The 11,952-nt window shown below is 40.8% G+C and overlaps 1 protein-coding gene across 3 annotated transcripts in view; it reads left to right on the plus strand.

The window, feature by feature from the left end:
- The window catches only part of LOC148029632 (peptide deformylase 1B, chloroplastic-like), a 34,564-nt gene extending 23,057 nt beyond the window's left edge, over nt 1-11,507 (plus strand). For 2 of the 3 annotated variants that reach the window (XM_087685871.1, XM_087685870.1), the window contains 2 exons: nt 10,884-10,946; nt 11,046-11,507. In XM_087685871.1, the coding sequence (XP_087541997.1) occupies nt 10,884-10,946; nt 11,046-11,120 (138 nt within the window). In that variant the 3' untranslated portion in view covers nt 11,121-11,507. The remainder of the gene's footprint in view (nt 1-10,883; nt 10,947-11,045) is intronic. The other variant, XR_015692067.1, reaches the window with a different exon arrangement.
- Nucleotides 11,508-11,952: the final 445 nt, after the last annotated feature.

Genomic DNA, 11,952 nt, shown 5'->3' on the forward strand with positions numbered 1-11,952 from the left:
CCAATCATGTGAGGCTAGGGTTAGGGTTTGGGAGAATCCCAAGGCTCTAGGGTCTATGTCTTCATTTTTAGTCTGCCATTCATTATCCAAGAGGATGGTGATCATCTCCTTGTATTTCATCTCCCTAGCCACTTCAAGGGGTCTCACAGTCTTACAGAATTTTAACTTAGTGTACAAAAGCTAAGACTAGGAGTATCATGGAGGTACATAGGATGATCTAGCCTGAGCAAGGATCTCCTGTATCTACATATGCATGTGCCATTGACATCTATGTCAAGGTCTAGGACGTCTCGACTGGCCAAGCTAGACGGCTTGATCAATCAATGTCCTTGGTGTAGATGTAGACTATGGTGATAGAGTCAGTGTCCCCTTGATGATCCTGTTAGAAGGGATGCAGCAATGGAAGCATATACATATACTGAAATAGACTGCTGAACACAAGACAGAGAGAACAAAACACTCCAAAAGAAGAGAACTCAAATCAGTGCTCGTGAAATGAAATCCATATGCCAAGACATGAGACAATATAGAATCAATGTGAGTCATTAGTCGTGAAGGCACTGGCACTAGCCTGGAGTTGTGGCTCCAGATACTCCTCCAAGAGGACGTGCACAACGGGCACCTCAGCCTACTCCACTTCAGCCACTTCCACAAAGATCAGCAGCTCAAAAAGCATGGGATACACGGGATGCACAGGCTTCGTCACTGATTGCATTGGCAGTTCAGCGGTTAATCATCCCCCACATTCGTTCAACAGCTTCTTCACAAGAAGCTTGGCTGACTGTGGAACAGATGTTTGCAGGCAAGAATGAGACTCGCATCTCTTTCTTAAAGAAAGAGCTAGAGACATTGAAAATGGATGAAGGTGATTCTAATCAGGATCACTTGAATAAAAGTCAGGACTTGCGAGAGCAACTCATGAATGTTGATGAGTACTATTCGGATGCACAGATGATATCTACCACTTTGAACTCATTACCTCCTTCGTACTTGGCTTTTCATACGGCCTTAAACCTCACTATGAGGATTGTCGCACAGCCAATTACTTTTCTTCAGCTAGTGAGTTTGCTTCTAGAGGAGGAGCAAACAAGAAGAAATAGTGGTGTGGATGCTATAGCCTCTGAGCAGGCTTTTATGGCTAGACAGAAGGGCAAAGGTAGCCAAGTGAAGAATGCTCTGCAGAGTTTTGGAACTTTTGGCACATCATAGGCAAGTAAAAAACAAGGGGACATGCAAGCCAAAAGGCAAATGCCATTATTGCAAGAAGCCAGGCCACTACATCACTGAGTGCAGAAAGCGCATTGCCAAGGAGGAGTCAGGAATGTCTGTTTTTGATGCTTCTTCCACTGGTAATGAGTCCGCGTCCTTTATTGCAGACAGGGACTATTGTTTTTACACATGCAGTCATGACACCTCTTGGGCAGATCAAGCATTTAGCTCTAGTGAGGATGCATGTACTTGGTTTTTTGACAGTGGTGCTTCTAGGCATATTACATCTCGTAGAGATTTATTTGCTTTTGTTAGTGTTGCTCTAGTTGACAAGTTTGTACAGTGTGCCAACAATGCATCATACCCTGTTCGAGGTATTGGGGAGATTATGCTCATAGCCATTGATGGCTCTATTCTCCATCTATAGGATGCTTTATTTGTGCCAGGCATAAAGAAGAATTTGCTCTCTATTTCTTCTTTGGCACGTTGTGGATTACAGGTCACTTCTTTGCTATTTGGGAAGAAAGCCATTGGAACAAAATGGGTCTATAAGCCTTCTGGGCCTATCGAATAGCCTATAAAATGGTGGTAGGACAGACTCTCTTCAAGTTAACCTATGGGACTGAAGCTATTCTACTTGTAGAGTTCTTTGTTCCGAGCCTGAGAGTAGTTATCCAAGAGAGATGGGATGGAAAGGAGGTATGGACGGAGTGCCTAGAATGCTCATCGAAGACTCGACTTCTAGCCACACATGCACTGATTTGCGAAAAGGCATGAGGAGCACATCAAGCAACGAGAATTTGAGCAGGGTGACTTAGTGTTGTTGTACTCAGTAAAATGCCATAAACTGAAGATGAAGTTAAGGGGATTAGGGCCTTTCCGAGTTTGCACTATTAGCCAAATCGGCAATGTAGAGCTCGGACCCTAGATGGAGAGGGCATAGGCTTCTTCAACGGTAGCCGCATAAAGAAGTACTACCCTCCCACACATCCACTCCATTACCCTCCCATGCTAGAATCTCCTGTGAAGGTACGAGTTAACACAATAATGAAAATTGATGAGGAGGATGAAGAGGTAGTAGCACTTGCTTACTTGCGCATATAACGGTCACTGCCTAACAAACACATGGCTTCGATGCATTGATCGATAAGGAAGCTGCTTTCAATATCTTAACTCATGATCATTGGACTCAAATTGGCCGACCACAACTATAACCCACCAATGTCAAACTTAGCCCATTGGGGGCCGTTCGTATGCACTTTCAGGAAAGTTCAAAGTCACAGTCTCTATCAAGTTTAAAAGCATACCCGTAATTTTTTGTGTGTTGCTCAATACAAAAGATGTTGGTAAGGAATCGTTGTTAGGATGCTCATTTAAAAAACAAGCACATTGTAATATCGACTACGAGTCTCAGCGTATTTACCTTGCTATTGGCAATGTACGAATAGTTACGGCTTTCAACAAGCGCAGCGCGGCTTCATCAAAGCACACAAGGCCATCGGAAGAGAAACACACCACCAAGCCTAAGAGGGGGGGGGGGGGGGGTCGCGACTTGTCACAACCCGCAAAGCCACATTGCGAGCAAACTACTGAGATCAAAGTTAAGGCCCTTGAACCACAGTTCAATTGGGTTCCTAAACATCAAGGATTGCTATCTAGAAGCATATAAACATGACCTTGCAAGCCTAGGAACTCATACTCGAAACCTAGGAGGCAAAGAAGAAACTATAAGTATTGACGAATGATTAAGCCGCGATGGGTTCCCAAGACCTTATTGCAAGCGCAAGGCTATTACGAGAGCAATGCCTGGATATGGGTGCCTAAAGCCAAGATGGCTAGCGGCATTATTCAAATGCCACTCTCTAACTTAACCACACAAAGCTCCACGACAGATCATGCACTAAAGCCACAAAAAAGACTCATGCTACGAAGCCCATATAGAGCCCAATACCGTTAAGCCTATAGAGCCTCAACAGGTCTATTGACTGAAACCATATCTTGCTGACTCCAAACCGACTCAATGTAGCACCACTGCTAGTGCCCCTAAAGCCTCACAAACATTTGGCAACACAATGTCAGAATCACAAACCATGCTTAGTGTACAAGAGGCTAAACTGCATACTTAGGAGTAGCCACAACCGTGGATGTCAGCTACTGAACTGTTGAGTCCAGTCAAACCCCAACCTCCGGTACGCCTTAAACCCTCCTATGAATGACAATCGATTCTTACCTTGGCCTCAGACTTAGCTAAAAATACAAGGGATGACTTGGTTGTTTGCCTTCGGCGCTTGGATGCGACATTTACTACACTCGAGATGGCCAGATGTATACTGAAGGCAAAGAGCTTGCCTCAGAGTTTTTGGATGGAAGCAGTCATGTGTGCTTGCCATGTTTTGAATAGATGCCCTACCAAAGCTTTGAAAAAAATTACACCTTTTGAGACTTGGAACAGTTGGAAACCTTCTGTTGGACACTTTCATACCTTTGGGTGCCTTGGATATGCACATATTCCAAAGGTACTCAGAAAAAAGTTGGATGACAAGGCTGCTAAATGCATTTTTGTGGGTTATAGTAGTGAAAGCAAAGGCTACAGACTCTATGATCCTGTTTCTAAAAAGGTGTTTGTTAGTAGGGATGTACTATTTGATGAAAAATCAGAATTGTCCTTGGCTGGTTTAGAGACATATCAGGCTGCCCGTGATGTATTTGAAGGGCTGCTGCTCATTACATTTGGTGATTTAGTTGGAGTTTCAGCAAGTGAACTCAATGTTCAGCCAACTGCTCCTTTGGAAAATGCAGAAAATCAGCCATTGGCTGATCTAAATATTCAGCAAAGTGCTGAAACTAAAATTCAACAAGAGCTTATGTACAGTCAGGAGGCAAGACAAATGCCTAGATGGTATTTACAAACTATGAAAGATAGTCATCTGGATGCACCCATGGCTGGTCGTACTAGAAGGCAAGCTCGTATGCATGATATTGCACATATCATGGAGTTCGTTATGGTAGTAAGCACCCTTGATGATGAGGAGCCTGAATGTTTTGAGGATGCACAGCAGAGTGTGCATTGGATGGCAGCAATGCAAGCTGAATTGGATTCTATCATTAAGAATTAAACATGGGATTTGGTATCTTTGCCATTTGGGAAGAAAGCCATTGGAACAAAATGGGTCTACAAGCTGAAACGGAATGCAGATGGATCCATTGACAAATACAAGGCAAGGCTTGTAGCTAAGGGCTTTGCACAGAAGAAAGGCATTGACTATGAGGAGACATTTGCTCCTACCTGCATGACGACCATCAGGTCTATGGTTGCTTTGGCTGCTCATTATGGATGGACTGTGCATCGGTTGGATATTAAAACTGCATTTGGACATGGGGAACTACATGAGGAAGTATATGTACGGCAGCCCATTGGTTTTGCAGTTGAGGGCTTAGAACACTTGGTTTGCAAGTTGAAAAAAACTTTGTATGGTTTGAAACAAGCTCCTAGAGCTTGGTATGCAAAGATAGATGCCTTTTTGCTTAGCCAAGGGTTCATAAACAACTCATTTGAGTCTACCCTTTACGTATGTAAAGAGGGGGGATCCATGCTGATCATTTGTCTATATGTTGATGATCTCCTGCTTACAGGGACACATGCTGATTAGATTTCAACATTTAAACAAAATTTGCAATAAACTTTTGACATGTCAGACTTGGGGTCTTTGCATTATTACTTGCTTAGCCAAGGGTTCATAAATAGCTCATTTGAGTCTATCCTTTACGTATGTAAAGAGGGGGGATCCATGTTGATCTTGCCTTTATGTTGATGATCTCTTGCTTACAGGGACACATGCTGATTAGGTTTCAGCATTTAAATAAGATTTGTAGCAAACTTTTGATATGTCAAACTTGGGGTCTTTGCATTATTACTTAGGCATTCAGTTTATATATGATGCTAGAGGTATTGGGTTATCATAGTCAAGATACATTGGCAAATTTCTTGAGAAGTTTGGCTTACAGGATTACAAGCCAGTCTGTACACCAATGGAACCTGGACTAAAGCTGTCATTATATGATGACAGTGATTTGTTTAATATACATACATATGCTCCAGTAATTGGATGTCTTATTTACTTATGCAACACTAGGCCAGACATACAGTTTGCAGTTTCAGCCTTGAGCAGATATATGCATTAGCCACGCATGTCACATTGGCAAGCTGTTAAGCGTATCTTTCATTACTTGTAGGATACTAGATCTCTTGGATTGCTTTATGCTAAGAGAGAACCACTGCAGTTGCATGCTTACAATGATTCTGATTGGGCTGGTGATTATGATTCACGTCGCTCCACTAGTGGCAATTGTTTCTTTCTTTCTTGTCCTACCACCAGTAATGTGGCAGACATCTTTACCAGAGCTCTTCCTCTTGAAAAATTTGAAGCATTTCACCATGCTTTAAATTTGATCTCCTTTGGTGGTGGATGATCCTTGTACTCTTGATCACTCTTCACTCCATTTAACTCACGCCTCACTTACAGCTACGCTCACATAGGAGTGTCGATGATCAGTTGGACACTAGGGCACTTTTTACTCTCGGTAGGAGAGGTTTTTTTCCCTAGACTTATGGTATTATTTTGTATATGCTTATGACACACACTTACGGGCACTTACCGTGTTTGGGTGTGAACACCCCCTACAACCCTAAGGTTTAAGGGTTTTACCTTATACTTTCAGCTTACACTATTTCAGTTTATTGCATTGGGTGTCGTGCTTCACTCTCACAGTCTACTGAGTTTCTGTGCCGAGCTTTGATCATGTCCTCTCTCACAACCTGAAGCTTGATGACTATCTCAGAGCATTTGAATGCTTTCACTAGTATTTTGAGTTAGTTACAGGATGCAAGCTTGCTAGCTTTTAATCCTAAATTGAGGGCTATCTTCTTGCTCATGACTTTTTCCGATTCATGGGAAGCATTGGTTGTGTCATTGAGCAACAACCCCAACTTGACATTTGATGGTGTGCGTGCTTCTATTCTCAATGAAGAGATTAAATGCAAGCCAAGTGGGAAAAACAGTGGATCAACCTACAATGTAAGAGGAAGAATTGAAAAGAGATCAAATGCTGCAAATAAGAACAAAAATCGCAGCAAAAGCAAGAAAAAACAACAAGATGTCACTTATTATCAGCGTGGTCGCAAAGGACATAAAAAGCCCGATTGCAGGTACTTTAAAAAGGAACAAGAACGCAAGAAGCAAGCTAATGCAAAAGGCAAAGAGAATGAAAAGGATGGCGGCTCTACCCCTAAAGAAATAGAAAAAGTAAATGTGGTATCTAATGTTGTTATTGAAGAGCTAGAAGAAGATAAAGATGTTAATTTGTTGGTTGCATCTTTAGATCCACATGCTATGATAGTGGAGGATATGTATATCACTAAAAGGGATGTGATAGATACTTTGTTGTCAGCTCAGGATGGTTTGTCACAATTGTGGATTGTTAACAGCGGTGCTTCATTTCATGTAACTCCATCTTTGGAGTGCTTTTCTTCTTATGCAGAAAGTAATCTTGGAAAAGTTTATCTAGGCAACAACCATAATGCGATTTTTAAGAAATGGGCACCATATACCTAGTTCTTGAAAATGGTTAAGAATTGATCCTTCATGATGTTAGGTATGTACTTGGCATCAAGAAGAGCTTGCTTTCTGTTGGGTAGGTAGACAACAAAGGTTACTTCACTACTTTTAGTGGTGGAATGTGGAAGATACAGAAAGGGTATATGCTAGTCACTAGAGGTGGTAAAAAGGACATTCTATATTATCTCTACTGCAAGGCACTTACTAGAAAGTTTGTTACAGTTGCTGAACTGCAGTTACACTTGGGAGTTATGGCGCAAGTGTCTTGGACACATGAGCCAAAAGGGTTTGTAGGCACTTTTTTCACTTAGAAGAGTTGATGTGAAAAACTCAAAGCTTGACTTTTGTGATCATTGTGTTTTGGGAAAACATGTAAAGAGTCCATACTCTCATGGAGTCTCTAGGAAGGCATGTATCTTGGATTTAGTTCATTCTGATGGATGCACCATGCCAATAAAAACTCATAGTGGTTTTCATTATTTTGTGTCTTTTATTGATGGCCATTCTAAAAAGCTATGGATTTACTTGCTTCAGCAAGAAAGCAAGGCATTGGACGCGTTTAAATTTTTTTATGCATTTGGTAGTACTCAAAAGGGTTTAAAATTAAAATGCGTAAGAACAGACAATGGAGGAGAGTATGTATCTAAAGAATTCGGTAAGTTTTGTGATGCCAATGGTATTAAATGGGAGCTTATAGCTTCTTATAATCCGTAATCTAATGGTGTGGCTGAGCGAATGAATTGCACGTTATGTGAGAAAGATTTGGTGCATGCTATCCATAGCTAATCTCCCGTAATCGTTTTGGGGAGAGGCACTTAAAACCGTGGTGCATATTTGCAACTGATCTCCACATCGTGCCCTTGAAAGTGGCATCCTTGAAGAGGTTTGGTATGGCAAACCTGCTTTATATGACCACTTAAGGGTCTTTAGCTGCGAATGCTATGTACATGTACCTGTTGATAGCAAAACCAAACTTGACATGAAATCTCATAGAGGCATCTTCATGGGTTATGGAGATGAAGGTGAAATGGGCTATAGAGTTTGGGTTCCAAGCATGAAAAAGGTGCTACGCAGCCGGGATGTGGTATTTAATGAGTCAAAGCTGCTAAAAAATGTCACATCTAATGACTTGGACAAAAAGAAAGTGAAATTTTAGCATGATCAGCCACTTGAACAGCCATTAGTCTCTAAAAATTCAGCCCAATTTGATGCTAGTTATGACCAACATATTATCATTGAGCCAGATGAAAATGGGCAGCAAGGGGATGCTGAAAACCAACTTGGGCAACAAAATCAACATGCTGAAAATGAATTACAGCAGCTTGAAAATGTATTGCAGCAACCTGAACATGCAGTTCAGCAGCCAAATAATGAGGTCATTGACATTCCTTTGGATGTGGATCCATTGCTTAATAACACAAATCTTTAGGTAAGAAGGTCTACACGCGTTAGAAGACTTATACAAAGGTTTGATTCCTCTTTGGATTGCATTTTGCTCACAGATGAAGGTGAGCCTCTTATGTATAAAGAGGCATTATCATGTGAGTTAAAGAAAAAGTAGGATCTAGCTATGTAGGAAGAAATGAAGTCATTGTATCAGACATCCTTGGGATTTGGTTCCATTACCTAAAGATAGGAAAGCTATTCCTAACAAATGGGTCTATAAAATCAAATGTGTGGATGGCAAACCCAAATACAAAGCTAGGCTTGTGGCTAAGGTCTATATACAAAAAGAGGGCATTGACTTTCAAGAAGTTTTTTCCCTTGTTGTCAAAATGACCACTCTTCAAGTATTGTTTGCCATTGTAGCATCTATGGATCTTGAACTTGATCAGATGGATGTTAGAATTGCATTCTTGCATGGTGATTTGGAAGAAGAGTTGTACATGAAGCAACCAAAAGGCTTTGTTATACAGGGAAAGGAGCATTTGGTGTGTAAGCTTAAGAGAAGCTTGTATGGTTTGAAACACTCTTCTAGACAACGGTATAAAAAGTTTGATGTCTTCATACTCTCACATGGGTTTAAAAGAAGCAATGTGGATCACTGCTTATATATCAAGAAGGTTGATGATGGAAGCCTTATTATACTTTGTGCTTTATGTGGATGATATGCCTATTGTTGGTAAGCATACAAGCCAAGTTAATTCATTGAAAAACAGTTGAATTCAGCCTTCATGGAGGAGTTGTGTCCAACTCAACACATTTTGGGCATGCATGTGATGAGAAATCAAGAGCAACTTTCTCTCACATGCGAGATAGGGAAGTGTATCAGCAAAGTACTTGATTGTTTTTCTATGGTTGATGCTAAGCCACTTGGTGTTCTTGTACCACTATATCTTAAGCTTAGCAAAGCAGATTGCCTAAAAAATGATAAGGCAGCTAGCTTTATGAAGGGTGTTCCTTATGCGTCAGCTTGTGGTTCACTTATGTATGCTATGGTTGCCACTAGACCTGACATTGCTCATGCAGTGGGAGTTGTGAGCAAATTTATGTCAAATCCTGACAAAGCACATTGGGAAGTAGTGAAATGCACACAAAGAAAATGTATTTGCTCTGGAAATGGTACATTAGATCTATGGGGGTATTGTGATGCAGACATGGCAGGTGACTTGGATATCCCCAAGTCTACTAGTAGGTACATTTATACCTTGACTGGTGGGGCATTTTCTTGGTGCTCTAGATTGCAAAAGATAGTAGCACTTTCTACCACTGAGGCTGAATATATTTCAGCCACTGAAGCTTTGAAAGAAGTTGTTTGACTTGGTCGTTTAGTTAAGGATTTTGGGCTGCCCACCAAAACACTTGTACTTGGATGTGATAGCCAAAGTGCTGTATGTCTGGCTAAAAATGCCATGTTTCATGCACGTACCAAATATATTGATGTTAGGTATCATTTCATCAGACAGGTTCTTGATGATAGTCTAGTCACAGTAACTAAGATCAAAACAAAGGATAGCCCTGCAGATGTTCTCACTAAACGTCTTTCAAAGGCTCAACATGAGCATTGCATTCGACTAGTGTTGTTGGGTGTAAAGGCCCTTATGCTACTTCCGTGTGTATTTTACTTTACACATGTGAACTGCGGGTGTCAGTGTACCATATCCTAAGTATAAATACATTCTTTTATTCTTTGCGTGTACCACTCTGGTACACATCTATTGGTAGACTCTCTCTCACTCACTCACTGTGAACTGCGGATGTCAGTGTACCATATCCTAAGTATAAATACATTCTTTTATTCTTTGTGTGTACCACTCTGGTACACATCTATTGGTAGACTCTCTCTCACTCGCTCACTGTTCACTCAATCACTGCTGTACCTCGATTGACGCGCATACTCTGTTTTGCTTCCGCTCATACTCTTCACATATTTGAGAGAACTATATTGTGGGCACACCCTTATACATTGTGTTCCACTGATTGTGGCTTAAAGACTATGATGTTGTACCTAACTTTGAGGTATAATGAGATTGTATTTCCTGTTCTATATGAGCATTTTTGTTCCAGTTATCTACTCAGTTATGTTTTGCCTACCTGTGGATTTAAGAGTTCCTTGCTTGTGTTAGTGCTCTAGGGTTGTGCTCTTGTACTTGTTTCTTTTCAGTTTCACCGTGTTGGTACAAATGATTTGAATATTGTCCTCCATTGCTTACTTCCCCTCTAGGCTTTAGAGGGGTTATCCCCTGCACAAGTTGTCACCTCAATGCACGTGTATGCATGTCTGTTTGCTCACATGCATGTGCATGTGTGGGTGCACGCACAAACGTAGATAACTGCTGACAAGCCTCTACTCATTTGATACAAGGCACTACTCATTTGATACAAAAATGGCATTGCCTATAACTGTAGGCTGCTCTAGGTAGTTTTCATGCTTAGAGTCGGTGTCACACAGGTGGTTTGCTTTAGGGTCAAGATTTGGCTAAACATTCATGGATACATGATAATGTTTTGTTTTGCAAGGTGTATATTTTTTGTTTAAAAGCGATTTTTGGTATTTTTAAAGTTTTGGTTCATTGTTGACTTGAATTAATTCTGAGACTAGAAAGTTGTACTTTGCAGTCGATTCTTTATTTTGATCGAATGAGACCAGAGATCCTTGAAACTATTGCTCCAAGGCTCCAGGTTGGTTGTGCTCAATTGAATGATCAGAGAGACATTTGATGTAGCTTTTATTGGAGGTATTTGTGATTACTCTGCAATTCATCCTCTGAGAACTTGCAGGAGCTAGAGAAAGCGTATTACCAGCAAACTGGATTGTATCCCGAGAAGATTCGAGAGAGGCTCAGCAACTTGTAATACTATTGGATTACAATCAAGAAGCGATGAGGCGGAACGTCACCTGCTCGATAATGCTTATAGAAAGATTGTGCTTTGGAGCTTGTTATTGGTTGTCTTGATTATCCAAGAAGCCAAGAATTACTTTGAGCTGGCTTAATATAGGGCAAGAACACAAGTGGCCATACTAAACTTGTTTTTTTACTTCTGTTTTTTTTGTTTTTACTTGCTTTTTCTTGTCTTCTACAGGCCAAACTAAAGTTGTGCCAATGGCGACATCATGTTTCCGTTTTGAAGAATCCTTTTGTTAGCTAAACAGATGCTCAAAGTTTAACACAAGTATTGTTCTATTCACTCTGCATTTGTGATATAATTCAGGCTACCAATGGAATAGCTATTTGAAGTGTACCTTCTAATTCTCAGAAGGATTCTATTCATAAGGCTTTTATTTTTGGGTAAAACACAGTAAGTTGTTGGCTTTTTGAAATTTAAGAGTTTGATGATTGTTACATGTAAGGTGACTCCTTTTGTGAGACCCAGTACTGCTTAGGAGGTTTATTATGGTCTAAATACTAACTAGATACAGGCTTTCTAAGTGGATGCAGTTCGATTGTCTTTTATGCAAGTGCCTTGAGGAAATGTGTTTCATCTCTTCTGGTCTTGCAAATGTATTAGAAGAGTGCAGGAAAGTCCTTTACTAGCTGGTGAGGGCTCAGCTGCATGACGATATTTTGTCGAAACAAGCTTTGCATAGTCAAGAAGGATGTCACTGGCTTTCTTTGATCTGTGGCATATGATGAGTGGTACAGTTATTCAAAAGGTTGGGGAGTGCAGAAACCAGGTTGCTTTTCAT

The sequence above is a fragment of the Lygodium microphyllum genome, chromosome 10 (genome assembly GCF_053477565.2).
Source record: "Lygodium microphyllum isolate KBCC chromosome 10, Lygodium_microphyllum_v1.1.10, whole genome shotgun sequence".
NCBI lineage: Eukaryota > Viridiplantae > Streptophyta > Polypodiopsida > Schizaeales > Lygodiaceae > Lygodium > Lygodium microphyllum.